This window comes from Pteropus medius, unplaced genomic scaffold (genome assembly GCF_902729225.1).
Source record: "Pteropus medius unplaced genomic scaffold, Ma_sr-lr_union100, whole genome shotgun sequence".
Taxonomy (NCBI): Eukaryota; Metazoa; Chordata; class Mammalia; order Chiroptera; family Pteropodidae; genus Pteropus; species Pteropus medius.
In genome coordinates this window covers 3336728-3353987 of record NW_024341894.1, presented here as the reverse complement: position 1 = coordinate 3353987, position 17260 = coordinate 3336728, and the positions used below count along the sequence as shown (strand labels likewise).

Sequence of the window (17260 nt, the reverse complement as noted above, 5' to 3'; positions counted from 1 at the left end):
TCTAAACTTTTCATTTGTCATGGACTAATAGGTCCACTAGTAGAAAGTCACCAGGAGAAAGAGCCAAAGATTTAGAGAGATTGTGGTTTAAAAGAAAAAAGTCCCTTTAAAATTTGATCACATTCATGCACGTATTCTCTAATAGGTCTTTTCTACATGACAATTTGGAAAAGAATGCTATTATTCTGTTTCCAGAAGGAAACACTTTTGTGTAGCTGAAGAAACAAGTTTGAGAACCACTGTTATATACATGTTGTAAAACTGGGGCTGTAATAGTTGTATTTGCCACTAGATGGTGGTGCTGCTGAAAGTGATAGTCTTGCTTACTTTGTGGACAGACTAGAAAATGAGAGGTCCCTTCTGGCCTCAGATATCATATGTAATGATAACATGCATCCATATAAAATACATTAATTACCAAGTGCGACAAGTGCTGGAATGCGAAGCAGACTTGGAGACACCGGTGAAGTAGGTTGCTACCTCTTTTAAAGGTAAAATTTTTCTTTATGGAAAACAGGAACTTAAATATGTAGCACTTTTATTATATGATTTGAAGTTTTAATATCCTATCTAGAGTTATATACGAGTGTTGGTAGTTTGTAAAACAACTCTTTTTCTGGAAGTAGGACCCAGGAATCTGCCTTAACCTAAAGGATTCTAATACAGGTGGTCGTCAGCCTACACTTTTGAGAAAACACTTCTCAGTATAATGACTCAATCTATCATTTGGGTGGAGGATCCCATTAAAAATCAACTAAAGCTTTAGATTTTCTCACACATCATTTTAGATTTAATATCTTAAGGCTCATTTTTTTTTTAAGAACCACCATTGTACTTACCATGAAAGGAAGGCAGCACAAAGAGGGCTAGGTGGATTCTTACAAAACTTTAATTCTGACTGACCTCCAGGTTCTAGCTAAGAAGAAAACTGGAAAGTATTTAGAAGTGCACTGGTGTTTGAATGAGAATAGTAAGAAAGCAATGGCTGTATGTATATGGAGAGTAAGAGGGCAGACAGAAAGGGTCCTAAAAGATAGAAAGCAAAGATCCCTCTTTCTCTGATGTACTAGATCCTTATTCCATCTCCTTCCCCATCTCTTTCACCTTGTTCCCCTGTACATTGTACATATGCAAATCTCTTAAGGTTTATCTTAATGTAGTGCTGTGAGAACTTGAGATTTCAGTTTTCTCTTTTATCCTCTAATTTTGACCCATCCCAGCAGGTGAAATTGAGACAAGATTTCCAAAAATTGAGCACTATCACAAAAAGCACCGAGGAAGTTAGATGTGACTTTGGGTAAGTGCCCAGCCTCTCCGAGGTTATTCCCCCATCTGTAAAATGGGAATGATAATCATTGCCCAGCCTATTTCAAAGACTCCTGTACAGATTAAAAAGTATAATTGAAATTATAAAATTCTGAAGTGCCATCCAGATGTAAGGGACTATCATATGATAAGCTGCCCTCAATATGTTACTTAAGTAATATAATAGGGTATGAGTAATCATTGAACAATTAACATATCCTGAGGGGGGAAATTTTTAAAGTTTGTGGAGGAGAGTGTGGCAAATAGAAGGGAAATAGCATTGTAACCTCCCACTATACCAGTGGTCCTCAACCCTAGCTGCACATTAGAATTGTCTGGAGAGCTTTTAAAATGCCCTCAATGCAATGTTGTATCCTAGATTGGATCCTGAAGCAGAAAAAAAGACATTAGTAGAAAAAATAATAAAATTCAAATATCTGTAGTTTCCTTAATGGTAATGTAACATTCTTAATTTCTTAAGTTTTGATAAATGAATCATGGTTATGTAAGATGTTAATATTTTAGGATAAACTGTGTGAGAGGTATACAGAATGTCTGTACAATCTTTACGAGTTTTCTATAATTCTAAAATTATTCCTCAAAAATTATTTAGAGCAAAAGTAATTAAAAAAATAAATATTCCTATGTCTGGATGTCACCCTAGGTGAATAGAATCCCTGAGGTGGTGTCTGGTCATCTGTAACTTTGAAATCTTCCCCAGTGGTTTTAATATACCGTCAGGGTTGAGAACTGCTATTCTACACCATGAATGCTTGAGAGACTGGGATCCTGTCTTGTTCTTCTCTGTAGCCTAGCACCCAACACAATACCTACGTGGAGAGCTTACACAGTTATGCCCTTGCTGAACCAAACCTTTTTTTGTAGAAATCTCCTTTACTTTGAGTCCTCTGAAACAACAGAAGGAAAACTGAAAACAACGCTCCCCTCTCCACCAAAAAAAAATAAAACAAAAAAACAAAAGACAAAAACAAAACCCAGGAGATTTTCAGACACCTTCCCACCCTACTCCTGCCCCTGTTTTCTTCACATTTTCAGTTAATCCTGACCATTATCACCAGGATAAATTTTCCTAAAATACTAAAACTGTCACTCTGTTGTTCAAAAGTCTTACTTAGTTCTCCATTACCTAACAAGTGATACACTTCTTAGTTAAGTATGTGAAATTCTGTACACTAGTAATACAAGGTTTTTAGCCCACTAGCCTATTCCACATAGATCCTGTATTAACTGAACGTCTTAAACGTCTTGAATTCACTCCTCTCTATGTCATGCACAATAATACTATTATCCTCTCTTTCAAGGCTCCACTCATGTAATTTTTCAGGTCACTCCAGCAAAAATGTGAACATTCCCTTTATTTTATCTACTATTCAAATAGCACTAGAATTTACTATTTTCTTTTGTAATTATTTGTTTTCTGTTTTATTCCCCCATCAGACTAGATCAAACCCTTGGTGGGCATGGACAATATTTTATAGGTCTTCTAACCCTCAAAATGCTTACCATGATGTGGTGGTCCACACAGTTAAGCATGTAACAATGTTTTAATGTACATTCTGCACAAATACAATATTTAAAAAGTAAAAATAGAAAATCAAAACTCAAATACATAAGTAAACTTCATTTAGCACTCCAAAAACTCTTTGAAGGAGTCCTAGAACAATAAGGACTGTTAAAATTAACTTAAAAGGCTAATTAAAGCCTTAATAAAATGTTGATGCTATTATTACATTAATAATTGAACAAGTTTACAAGAAAACTATATACTCCCCCAAATTTTAAGTGTTCAGACTTATTAACTTTTCTCTTAATAATTAATCAAAGAAATGTTTATTCTTAGTGGGAAAAATTATTCAGTCTTCTCTTTCCCATTTTTGTCTCTTCCCACCACAATATTCACCCCAATATACATATACATACACATACACACATGCACACACACACTAGCAGGATATTTTCTACATAGTACAGCCTGAAAAAACACATTAGTTCTCTCTTTTAGATATGGTCTATACATGGAAAAAAATGCTAGTAAAATATTAATGAATATTGTAGAGATTCCTACACTATTTGAGAAAATCACACATATAATATATTATGATGTGTATTTTGTTGAACAACTCTGATGGTTGAGCATTGTTAAAACAAAACATAACTATAGACGTCATTTTCTGGGTGAATCTCTTGAGGAATGCTTGGAGTTGCTGGTATCTCCGGTTCTTGTGTGTTGGGTTTTTCTTTCGTTTCTGTAAAATCAAATAAAATATGAAAATAGGTTTAATAAATGGTATTGGGACAATTGACTATCCATTTGGAGGGAAAAACTCACACCCTGCACAAAAACAAATTTCAGGTGAATTAAAGATTTAAATATTAAAACACCATTAATGTAGAAATCATAAAATCTTCTTATAATCTTAGGATTATAAAGGCTTTTCTAAGCAGAACACAGGTCAGAAACCATAAAGGCAAAGATTGATATGTTTGAATAACTAAAATCTAAAAATTAAAATTTTGTCATGTAGATGACAAAAAACACTATAAACAAAGTTAAACCACAAACAACTGGGAAAATATTTACAACTTATATGTCAGTTAAAGTTTAATAGCTATTAGTTAAAGAGATTTTTAAGCAATCGAAAAAGATATCTCAAATTTAAAATGGAACAAGGACTCAAACAGGAAATTCTCAAAAGAAAAACTTCAAATTCATAATAATCATGAAAAGATGCCAAGTAGTGCTAGTCATCAAAAGAGTGGACATTAAAACATTAGTTTTTTTTAATCTAGCAGATAGGCAAAGATTTTTAAACCATTACTCGGAAACCTACTAACCCCATGTTTTTGTTGCACTCATCTTTTAGGAGAAAGAGCAAATAAACTACCAAAGGAATTTTTTTAAGAAAAGAATTCCCTGGGGATAACTGTGGTCTGATAGTCTCGGCTTATTAAAGTTCTGTCTACAGCATTGTGCAAAGAGAATCGAGGTGCTCAGTTATGTCCCTAGGGCAAGTCAAATTGAAGAAAGGTCACATTATTTTCAAAGTGCTATGCTTAGGAGAAAGCTTTTCAGGAACAAATATTGAAATAGAAAGGGTTTTGGTAAACCTGATAATCCTACAAGAATGTGTTCCCTAGTAACAGGGATCATATTTTACACCTTTGTATCTCCCTTGGTACCTTATTCCAAGAATTTACTTGCCTTTAGTTTGCCAGGAAAATTTACTTTTTGAGAAAAACTTTATTCATCAAGTCTTGTTCTAAATCTAAACTTAATTATCCTTTAAAATATTTTGCATATTATTCATCCTATATTGGATTCATTTCATTAGCTAAATCTTCCCAGAGTAAATCATATGCACAGGTACCTACTATACACACTTATATTTTCAATTAATTCTTTGGAAATGTGCCAGACACTGGTTGAATGAAAAAGTAGCCAATGACATTAATGATATCCCTTGAGATAACTGGGGATAATCTAGGATAGTCAAAGGAGGCTATAAATCACCACCCTGAAATAGACCTATTTGATGTTCTATAATGGGAACACGATTACATGGCAGTGTCACTGACTTGTCCCCTACAAACAACCCTTACCTCGAGGGAAAGTATGAATATCCTTAGCATCTTCCTGCTGTGCTTTAGGATCCTGGCCTTGGGGCCCACCTGTTTCTTGGTAGGGTTCTGAAAAGCATTCTTTAGGGATATTCTTATTTTTATATGCTTTAGTAGAGAGGTCTTCAGGCCCAGATGTTTCTTGGTATATTTCAGGTACACAGATTTCAAGACCAGGTGTTTCTTGGTATCTTTCAGGTGAATATTCTTCAGACCCAGGTGTTTCTTGGTATATCTCAGGTGGATATTCTTCAGGAGCAGATGTTTCTTGGATAGTTTTATGAGAGAGAGTTTTAGGCCCAGCAATTTCTTTATGTACTTTATGAGAAAAGTGTTCAGGTTCAACTATTTCTTGGTATATTTTTGTAGAAAGGTCGTTAGGCACAGCTATTTGTTGTGTTTTAGGATGGAAACTTTTGGTCTCAGCTATTCCTTGACCTGGTTCAGAATCATATTCCTTGGGCTCAGCTCTTTTTTGGTATATTTCAAGAGCATAGCCTTTAGGCACATCTGGTTTGGGGTACGGTTCAAGAGAACATCCTTCCAGGTTGGCTATGTCTTCAGATGTTTTAGAAGGAAAGGCTTTGTCTACAGTTGTTTCTTGGCACATTTTAGGAGAGAGGTCTTCAGGTTCAGCAATATCACAGCACATTTTGAAAGAACGGTCTTGAAGTACAACTATTTCTTGGCACATTTTAGGAGAGCGGTCTTCGGGTTTAGCCATACCTTGGCCTATTTCAGAGGGGTGGTTTTGTTCGGTTGTTTCTTGGTACTTAGAAGAATTTTCCTGATGTACAATGCTTTCTGGAACTATTGCAGGAAAATGTTTCTCAGGTACAACTCTTTTGGGGGAGGCTACTGGAGGGAGAACTTCGGTTCCATTACTAGGTAATTCAGTTTCTTTCTCTGTAGGTGCCAGTGCTTTTTCCATCATTTCTTTTTCTAATTGTGACTGAGGCTCCATCTTCAGTTCTGTATTTTGTTGTCTCTTTCGGCCTCTTTGATATCCTTTTCCTGTTCTCTGCCACTTTTGTTTTTTCTCCCTGTGGAGAGATCAGAATTAGTGTCAGCAATGGGGCTACAGAATTCATATAAATGCTTAGTAATAACAGTCCTGGTCTCCTACTGCCTTGTTGCAAGACCTTGAACAAGTCACTTAATCTCTCTGGACCTCAATCTCCTTGTTTGTAAAATGAAGGGGGCAGTGCTAGATGTTCTCAATTGTCAGGAGAGAAAATGTCCCTTTGTTTTTGATGCTTTCCCCACAGAAAGTATCGTGTGTGTATTTGAGAGCATATACTTAGAGTTTGGTTATGAAAAACATATAATTGGTATTATAAGCGAACAGATTAACATTCTGGTTTCTATATTAGTCTCTTTGGGTTTAATCTGTGGGAATTAGTCCCACTATGCCCTGGGTAAATTAATATAGTTGTGTTTCTAGATTTGCAATCCAAGCACGGCTCCTTGTTCTGTGCAGCCTGAAGGTGGATGATGTATATGGCTTCCTTATCTAATACTATGTCTTGTGTGAAGAAAATACTAAGTAGCTACAATACACATCAAATGAAATATACTGCAAGCTGAGTCAAAAGCTGCAAAAAAACATTTTCTGAGGTTAAGAAGCCTGGTGGAAAGGCATGAGTGGCCATATTATTCCTATTCTGAACTAACAGCTAGGTTAAAGATATAAAAAATGAAAGGATATACATGGAAATTATGGCCAATGACAAATTGTTAGGTACTGCAAATATAACCAAATACAGATGGCTAATACAGATGGGCTCAGGGGAGAGAAAAAGTACTATAAATAAACATTTCATCATTTTTCTGAAGTTGTTAAAATTCTGTCCCAAGCTACCTGCTCCATGAAGCCTTCTCTTACAGACAACAGGATTGAACTACTCTCCCTGCTTAGTGCTTTTTTTATGAGGATCGTGCTTAAGATAAGGAATGTAGGTTGCCTTAATCTGTAGTTATTTCTGGAGAAATCTTATTTCTTTTAGTAAACTAGATATTCTTTAGTGATAAAACCAATGTCTTATATCTTTGCAGTGCTCATAGTTCCTTGCACACTTAAAAAAAATGTATGCCCTATTTGACTTTTGCGTAAGCTTGAAATTTCCATAATTAAAAAAATGTTAAAGATTGCCTCATCAAAGCCAATTTGAAGTCACTATAAAAAGTATATATGTAATAGGTCAGTATTACATTTACAAGTATAGGTAATACTTGAAGTATAATGCCAAGTAAACAAAGTAACAAGATAAATTATAAAGTTCTTAATGTCAGATTAAGAAAAGATGGTATATCTGAATTCTTCAGGAAGCAATTATTTTTCCTAGCTATTAAGTCCTAAATAATTTGTTATGTAGATCTCTATATGAGAGAATCTGACTAATATAATGTTCCATGTTCTTCCTGGTAGTTTTTCAAAAGATACAAATATATCTATGTGGCCTAAAATTTAATCTGTACTCTATAATTTATCAACTATGTGATCATGGGTAAGTCACTTAACCTCTCTATGCCTTGGTTTCTTCATAGGTTAAATGGAGTATATAGTATCTACCCAACCTCATGTGGTTGTTGTAATTATTTCATGTGATAACTTGCATAAATTATCTGAATATAGGGTAGTAAGTACTCTTATATTCATATAGGAAACACTTAGAATGCTTCCTAGGTGCCAGGCACTGTTTTAAGTAATTTCCTTATTCTGTTATCTCATATAATCCTCATATCAATTTATGAGGCAGATATTATTATTATCTCCATTTTGCAGATGACAAAACTGAGGCCCAGAGATCTTGAGTAACCCATCCAAGGTCAAGTGGCTAAGAAGTGGGGGAGCTGGTTTCTAATCTAGTCATTCTGGTTTTAACAGCCCAGCCCTTAGCCATTATTCTCTGCTGCTTTCTTCTGGAACTACTGTTTCACTGTGTGGTATGTTGTTGTGAGAACAGCCATCAGTAGCATAGAAATGTATCACCAGAGCAAGGCCAGCCAGCTGTCAAGAGGTTCACCAAGGTGTCATCTACTTTGGTGACTTCCTCAGCCTTGGCCCCTGAGCCCAGGAAACATAGACACTCAATTCTATCAGCCCACTAAGACTGGTTCCATTTATCAGGGGCAGAGCTCATCGATCAGCTCAAAGAGATTGATATGTAAACCTAACGACTGATTTCTAAATGAACAGTGAGCAATGCCAAGTCCACAGCAGAGAATGCTTGAACTGACAAACGAATGTACTCTTTCTCTGTAGCAAGCACTTGGAAAGCCAAACAATTATCAGAAAGTTCCCTTTCAAATGTGGAATTAGGGAAGCTAATTGGATACTTTTCAACAGTCACCGGCCAGAGAACCCAAGTACAAAAGTTTTTGCTAAAACAAAATATACACATTCCTGAAATACCTCACTTTATGCAAAATCATGCACTAAAAGTAACAGTATTTATAAGGAAAAAATAAAGCTAGGGCATCTGATTAAAAAACTATGCAACTTTTAATACTAATAAAAACGGTACCTGCGATGACTTGAATAGTCCAGACAGGCAGTTTACCATGACTGGAGGCTGCCTCAGGATAGTAAAAACTGCACAAAAGTAAGTGTAAATTCAGGTATTTAGCTGCTGAGATCATGCTAACGAGTGTGGCACTCTGAGCCAGCAGGGCTACTATTAAGTTGGGCACAAGAAGTGCAACCTGCTATGTATGGAAAGCTGTGCGAGGCTGGTGGTGCCCTTCTCTCGCGGAACAGCCGTGGATGCAGGCTGAAAAGGATCCTGCCTGTATAAGCAACCACGCTCAAGTTGTTTTCCTTTCCTGCTAAAGGTTTTAATTCTATTTCCACTATCCTGTCTCCTTTGACTAGGAAAAATCATGAATCAACACAACTTCCACATTATACTGACGTCATTCTTCTATTTACCAATCATATGTGAACTAATTGGTGGTGTAGCAGAACAGACAATACTCAGTCCGTATCAGGGATACACATTTTCTTAAGAAGAGTGCTTAGATCAGTGGTTCTCAACAGGGGGCAGTATTAGCCCCTCTCTATTTACTCCAGGAGATATCTTACAATGTCTGGAGACATTTTTGGTTTCACAGCTGGGGGAGGGGGAAGTGCTATTGGTTCCTAGAAGGCAGAGATGCTGCTAAACATCCTTTATACACATGACAACCTCCCACACAAAGAAGTATCCTGCCCACAGCGTCAGTAGTGCCAAGGTGGAGAAACCCTGACTTGGAAGGACGCTGTGCTCCTTGGCTACTTGGGTTCCCCTTTTCTGTATACAAGCAAGCAATACAATCATATTCTAAATGGATGCAGTTCGATGCTGCCTAATTTACAATCATTTTCTTGTACTCCCTCCCTGAGATGACAGACGGGTGACTTTGATTGGAACTCTCAAACTCTCCCATCACTCATGTTTTGATTTATTCCATGGAGAGATAATCATACTCATTTGATAAGGATTACTAATAGAAAGCTTGGGACACAGCTCAAAGGTTTTCTCAATAGTGTCTCCCACTCCCAATAACAAGATGCTTCTGTGCTTATATTACCAGAGTAGTTGAACACAGGGCCTCTCTACAGTATAATTCGATTGTCTGGTGCTTTAATGAAAAGAGATCAGGGATAAAATTCTGTTCTTACCACTTTACTAGGTGTGCGACTTTAGTCAAGATATTTAAACCACTGGACACTTGTTGTTTTTTTTTTTTTTTTTAATAGGGATAACAGCTCCTGATTTACAGGATTGCTGGAGAGATAAAATATAGTGTGTGAAATGCTCATCAGTACTTGGCACATAGCATATGCTGGATAAATATCAGTTTCTTTTTCCCTTGCAAGGAAACCATACCCAAATTGCCATTGTGAAGTCTGCTTTTCTTGTGCTTCAGCTTTTCTTTTTCTGAGTTGCTCTCTGTTTCTCAAATTCCAAGTTCCAATGACTTCTGTAAGATCAAAATGAAAGTTATGAGAAGCAGTAATGAATTGTCTTGCAGCTAAGTGGTAGAATCTCTGCTGTGGGTCTACGTCCTTCTCCTAGCTTTTTGAGGACAAGGACTCTGTCTTATTTATCCTTGTACCTCCAAAGGATGCCTAAGAGCAAACAGGGAACGTTTTTAAATGAAAAGGTCAGGATTTGTAAGCATGTTACCAACCTATTTTCAAAATAATTTTATATATTGTACAAACATAAAATAAAAGAAAAAAAATCAGCCATGTTCTGTCATCTTTAACATTATACTTGTTTTCATTTTAATTCCTCATACCCGTCTAGGTTCTATATTACACAAAGTTGCAATAACATACCACGATCTTATCATCTATTAACAACATTATTTCAGAAACATTTTCCATGATCTAGTCTTCATAATTATAACTTTAATAACTACATGGTACTCAATCAAGTTGGTGTTTTCTCATTTACTCAGTCATTCTACTTGTATTGAACATTCAGGTCGTTGCCAGATTTTTTTTTTTTTTTTGCTATTGTAAATCCAACTGTAATAAGCATATTCATGCATACAGTTATTTTTTCCTTTGGCTTTTTCCTGAGGATGGCGTTTCTCCAAGTTCTTTGAAATAATAGAGGTATCACCAAAAAAGTTTCTGTTGTCATCCAAGTTTGAACAAGTTAATGAGTCATTGATGTAGAACTTAGAACCTGTGGCATGATAACCGATTTGCACTAGGACCCTGAAAAGATAGAGCATGCCCCTTGGACCACAGCACCTTTTGTCCTTAGGACAGAGGTTCTTAATGGTGAACTTTGATGGGACAAAATTATACCTTTATTTTTACCAATCTCTAATTAAAATTACCATTTCCTTCAATTATGAATTCAGGTAACAAACCACAGTAGTTTTAGCAGTATGTGACTTTGTCACCAAAAGAAATTAGATTTTTTCCTATCACATTAAAGTAGTTCCAGGTACCTTAAAATATTATTTATTTTTTATGCTAGCTTATTTGCTTTTTTCATACTATATATAATTTTTTAAACATTTTATTTTTATTTTTCATTTATTTATTTTTCTCCCTTCCCCCAATATTATTTATTTTAAATGCTATATTTGATTTGATATAATCATTATTAGCTCCACTGTTGGATCTTGTTATTTAATGCATCTGTATAAAGCACATATAGTAAATACCACAGTTTTTCATTTTGACAACTGTATCTTATTATAATTGTTTCCTTTGTAATCCTTTGCATTTAATTTTGTGTATTTAAAAAATTTATTCTAAGAAGAGGTCTTGGGGTTCATCAGAATGTCAAAGGGGTCCATGGCACAAAAAAGTTTAAAAACACTGTCTGTCTCGAGGCCTAGGATTTTGCAAAACATTTTGAGAAATGCTGCTTTAGGACAGATCCAGTGAATAAGACTAGTGAACCAAAAGAATAAGCACTATAGGTCTTACTACCTATTGCCATGTCTCCCCAAAAATTATTCCAAATTTACATTACCATAGAAGTATATGGGTATGCTTGCTTTACCACAAACATCCAATACTGGGTATTTTCACTATCTTTCATTTCAATATATTTCTTATTAGTAATTTATTATTTCCTGTGTTTCTCTGGCTTATTAGAATCTTAGCACTAGAAGGCACCTCAGGAAGTTATACAGCCCGATTCTTCCCATCTAAATTTATATGAAAGTACTCAATTATGCCTTCCTTTTTCCAGAGCTATAAAAAAGAGGAAAATAATCATAGCCCCAGTTCTTCCCGAGAGACCTCTTATGGTCTCTTTCATTACCTGGAACATGTTTCTTTTCTTGATGAGGATCAGGTGTCTGATGGAGCTTCAAATAAGATTGGTCCTTTCCCAAATCCATCTTGCTGCAATACCTTTCTGCTATTTGGTCTGACTTCTTTACCCTGCCTTTTAAAAAAAAGATCAAAAGCAATTAACAGTTAAACACACACGCGCGCGCGCGCACACACACGCACGCATGCACGCACACACACACACACACAAGTTCACTTGTCACTTGACTTCCCGCCTAAAAATTTTATCTAGTTAGACCACAGCTGCTGGTTACTTCTACTTTCTTTATCATACTGCACAGGTGTGAGTAGAGGGCATGGCTGCTGCTATGTTCTCACCCTCTAGCACAGTGCCTAGTTATAGAGGAGCCCTGTGACCACAGCCTCGCATGCACAGCCTCTGGTACAGCAGCCATTTGGTTCTGTCTGCCAAGTGCCTGAGTCTGAACTTCTGTTTTACATACGAGGTGGCACAATATAGAAAGAACGCTAGGCCTAGGATCTAACCAGCACCATGACCTAGAACAAGTCACCTGCCCTTTCTGTGACTCTCCTCATTTGCAAAGTGGGTAAAAATAATTCCTGACTTGCCCACCTCACACAGTTCTTGTGAACGTGAAAATAATGTGAAAATTATGAAATGTGCATACAGATGTAAAATTAATCTCATATTGTTTTTCTGCATGTGGCATTTTTTTCACCTTAATCTGTTGCAAAATAATGTAAAGTCTTGCTGTGTATGCTGTTATAGACCTAGATGATAGACATAAAGAACCAAATTAGGAATTCAGAGCAAATTTGAACCCTTTTCTGCTCATCCGATCATTCACAAGTGACTCAAGATAACTAATGAAATACACTGTTATTCATTCAGGGAAGGTCAAAAAGCATTTCCTAATGAAATATCACCACATTATGTTGATATTCAAATAAAGTTGAAACCAAAGGAATCACCCCATCTCCCATCAGTCACTCCATTTGTGAAGGCAAAAGGCACAGAGAACCGTGGTTGTTCAATAAAGGAAGGAACACTGAACACCTCCTGGTATCAGCAGCCAGTCTGGGAGATGCAGGGTTCATAAGGTGTTCTGGAGTCACAGACTGAATTGAAGAGAGTTTGAATTACAGTGTTGCCACATTCCCTAATGCAGTGACCTTATGCAAGTTAGATAGTCATGGAGCCAGTTTACCTATCTACAAAAGGTAGATACTGCAGATAATATCAGTATCTGCCTCATGGGGTTATTGGGTTGACTATATCACATAATCTGTATAAGGCATTTTATGTGCCTGACACCTTGAATTTGCTTAATTGTTAGCTGCTTTTATTAATAATTATAAATAAAAATATAGTAGCCAGACTTTGGAAAAACAGGTCATAGTTTAAGTGCACTAAAGAAACAGAAGATCTGAAAGTCCTTTATAATGTGAATAGGTGCTCCTCCTTCTACAGACTCTTAAGGCGTTAGTACTGGAAGGGCCGCTGGAACCATCTAATCCCTTCCCCTATTTTATATACAGAGAAACTGTGAACCAAGGAAGGATTTACCTGTCCCAAATTTTCTTACTTGTTACTGGCAGCACCTCTTACTGTTTATATGATGGGCTATCTTTTTATGCTTGATCTTGCTTGGGTATGAAAATGTATGTGTGATGCAAACATACGAAAGCAGCAAGTTTTTCAAACACACTGAAAAGTCTTGAGAATTACATAACAAACACACTAGTATCTACCACCAAAACTTAGCGTGGTTTTTAATAAGCAGATCCTAATGCTTTAGCTTTAAGTTTCTCAGTTCCCATGCTTTCTCATAAGTCTCTACCTAAAAATTCAGGTAAGTTCAAAGGAATCTTGTAGGGAATGGAGAGCATGCTTTGTAATTTAACTCTTGATAGTTTTTGGATTTTCAGATGAAGGGTTTTAAAAAATCAAATACGAATTAAAAGTAACTGAAAATTATAAAATAATAGCATTTTATAATTTAAATTTTCATTTAAAGATTGGTTTCTATTTGAGATGTTTTAATTCTTACTAGTTGGGTTGTTTCCTCAGGATAGATCAATAAAATAACCTTATAGAATTCCTCTGGGGCACCTTACAGAAGATGCAGAAGTGCTTCTTAAATAGTATTATCCTTACTCAGAGCTTATGACACCTACCCAGTTTAACGATTCAGCAAACCTTACCGAATGCCCACTCTGTACCACACACTGAGCAAGGCTGTCAAGGCACAAAGATGGACACATGTAGTCCCTGTGTTCTAAGTACTGTAGCCTCATAGGAAACATATACATCTTTATTGTAAGGAAATATTTAGATTTTTATGCCCTGTCGCAACTTTCCTTAGTTGATGCCACCCCTGCCTCATGTTCCCTGTATCTAGGAGCAGAATGTGAAGGGACTGTAAGAGAGTGGGGTCTCAGATAACAGTTAATTAGGGGGCAATTTGGGTGGAGGGTGCCAGTGGAGGGACTTTGGAGCACACTAGATTGGAAGTCAGGCAAGGTGTCTCTGGTGTGATAAGCAGGCCAGAGCAGGAACTTGTCTGAGACAGAAATAACCACACCGTAAGTTCACAAGCCATAGTTCATTGTCCCTTCTCTCTCTAGAAAACTCTAGAGTCATTGCCAGAATGTGAGATGTTAGGCATGAAAGGCTGGATTTTTTTTAACAAATGCTGCCTTGTTCTAGAGTTATTTGTACATGTACATTAAACCTCCCTCTAGGCCACAAACTCTTAGGCTTACCCCTCTATCTCCACCCTATAGTCTGTGAGAGGCTTGGCCCACAGTAGTCCCCATGAATGCCTTCATTCCTGAATACAGGGCTAGCTTCATGGGTGTGCAGCCTATGAATGTACTTTATACACCCAGAGGGGCTGATATGGCTGTTGTTTAATAATAGTAATACCATCACCTGTTCCAGAACTTTCTTTCATTCACTGACACTGTCCTATGTGCCAGAGATAAAGATAAAGTCCCTGCCCTTACAGAGGCTACAGTCTAATGGGGAGAGTTAAACAATAAGCAAATAAATAAAATATAATATGTATCAGATGGTGATGAGTGCTTTGGAGAAAAGTGAGCAGGGAATGATAGGATGGGGAATGAGGGGGGAAAGTTGATGGTGGTTGCTATTAAAATAGGGTGGTCAGGGAAGGCTTGACTGATAGGGACAATTGAGTAGAACTGAAGGAAGTGAGGGGCCTGCTAGTCTGATATCTGGGAGAGCATTCCAGGTGGAAGGACACCAACAAACGGCCTGAGGAGAGGGAGTAATAGAAGGTGGGTTCACAGAGGTGGCTTGGTACCTCTTGTGGGGATTTCTACTCTGATTGAGATGCATAGTCATGGGATGGTTTTGAACAGAGGAGTGATGCAAACTGACATAATTTTAAAGGATTATCTTGGCAACCATGTGGAGAATAGACTACTGGGCATACAGAGAGGTGGTGGAAGCAAGGAGATGAGTTAGGTTTTGCAGTAATCCAGGTGAGAGATGATTAAGGCCTGGACTGTGATGATGGTGGTGAAGAAGTGGTCGGATTCTGGAGCAGCTTATAAATTAGATATGGAGTGAGAGATAAAGAGTCAAAGACATTGATGAGGGTCTCAGTCTGAGCAACTGGAAGGATGGAGTTACCATAAACAGATAAAAACTGGAAGGAGCAGGCTTGCAAGAGATGATCAGGGGTTTTGTTTTGGACATGCTAATCAATTAGAGAGAAAACAGCAAAGGAGCAGAGGTAAACCAAAGTTTAGTGTCTTAGAAGCCAAGTGGAAAAAAGGCTTCAAGAAGGAGGGAGTGATCAACTATGGCAAATGTGCGAATAAGTAAAGGAAGGATTGAGAATTGTCCCAACAACTTAATTCAATTCATTATAGACTGTAGAGCTCCAAGAGGTTAAATGACTTGGCCAAGGGCATAGACAGGACCAGCTACATAATTTGCAGGGCCCAGTTCAAAACGAAAATGCATAGCCCTGTCCTTCAAAAATTATTAAGAATTTTAAGATGGCTACAGAAGGAAATTAAACTCACCACAGGGCCCTACTTTCTTGAGTCTTATAGAATAGCTATTATTAATCTCATTTTTTAGACAAAGGCACTGGTGCTCAGTGTACAGAGTGATTTAACAAAGGTCATAGAGCTAGGCTGGTAGCTTGAGCCTGGAAACTGAGCCATCAGCCTCCAAGTCCGGCCTTCTTCCTGCTAGCCCAAACCAGATATTGAGAGAGAGAACTGCTTTCCTGCCTCCTGACCCATCTGGATTAAGTATTAAGGCCTTGGTCATGCACTTCAGAGGCCCGAGTGAACTGGGCAGATGTGAGAGGGAAGAAAGCACATTGCTAAGAACTTCTGTCCTAGGGCTCTTTATGATGGAGGTGGAAAAGTAGCACTGTATACTGTTTAGTCACAAACTTGACTTTGGTAAAGGTGTCCAAAGCTAATTTAGTTTAAGGCTATGTTGATAAAATTATAGCACCCCAAAACCAGGGAGATCAGAGTCCTGCTACACTTTGGTTTGCCATTCCACACCTGGAGTGTTAGTATACTGTAAAGACCAGGTGAATGGTATTTGAAAATATGTACTAAAAAGAGCAAGGAGTCTGGGACTCTATCATTTCCTTGTTGTGTAATTTGGGGGAAACTGCTCAATTCTTTTTGATTCTCAGTGTTTTCTCTTGTAAAATGGAGAAAAAGTCATGCAAGGATTATGTGAGAATAAAAGAGTTCACGAGAGCTTTTTATAAAATGAGAAGCACTGTGCAGAGAGAAGTGCCATAAACTTGGGTGGTGTTAATAGTATTGTTAGAGTGTTCTAATGATGTACCTGGGCATTTTCTTTGAGTGCACTTGGGTGGAAAAGTCAAAATAAGGGAAGCTGTTGCACACTTCTTTTTTTTTTAGTGTTCCTTCCATGCTAAAATACTTTTTCAAAGCGTTTAAATTCTTTTCAAAAAGTGGATTAAGCTTTGTCTTCCTAAGCAGGGAAGGAGGGTTTCTTCCTTCTCTCTCACACAGACTGTTGATGCGTGATAAATGGGCCTGTCTCTGCTAAAACAGATGCTGCTGTACACATACAGATAACATGTTCTCGGACTTTAATTTAGAATGGCTGTAACCTGACTTTCAATCTAGTTTGTTCCAAATCCCTCCTCTGGCCTCTTCCATTAATATTGCTTTCTATTTCTTAAAGTAAAGACAAATAGCATCTCTAGATAAATGTTGGTGGGCAGTCATTTATCTGCAGAAGAACAATCTGTTCCCACCTTGAGTTACCATCATGTCTCTATCCTTTCATTCCTGAATTTCCTGAACTAAAATGTACTCTCAGTCTACCTTTTTTCCCATATCCCTTTTTCATTCTTTCACATCTGCACTCTACTTTTTTTTCTTCCACATATTGTTCTCTCGTAAGTCATCAATGATTTCCTAATAGCCAAGTCCAGTGGTCCCTTCTTAGTTCTCTCTTTGACTTATCCATAGCTCATGATTCCTCTGACTACTTGTACCCTCCTTGAA

At 37.2% G+C, this 17260-nt stretch overlaps 1 protein-coding gene across 3 annotated transcripts in view; it reads right to left on the bottom strand.

Moving 5' to 3' along the window:
- Nucleotides 1–2851: 2851 nt before the first annotated feature.
- HEMGN (hemogen) overlaps nucleotides 2852–17260 on the bottom strand; it is a 43667-nt gene continuing 29258 nt past the window's right edge. For all 3 annotated transcript variants that reach the window (XM_039856064.1, XM_039856063.1, XM_039856062.1), the window contains exons 3-6: nucleotides 11724–11849; nucleotides 9816–9909; nucleotides 4927–5987; nucleotides 2852–3572 (exon numbers count right to left, since the gene is read on the bottom strand). In XM_039856064.1, coding sequence (XP_039711998.1) covers nucleotides 3466–3572; nucleotides 4927–5987; nucleotides 9816–9909; nucleotides 11724–11802 — 1341 coding nt within the window. In that variant the 5' untranslated portion in view covers nucleotides 11803–11849 and the 3' untranslated portion in view covers nucleotides 2852–3465. The remainder of the gene's footprint in view (nucleotides 3573–4926; nucleotides 5988–9815; nucleotides 9910–11723; nucleotides 11850–17260) is intronic.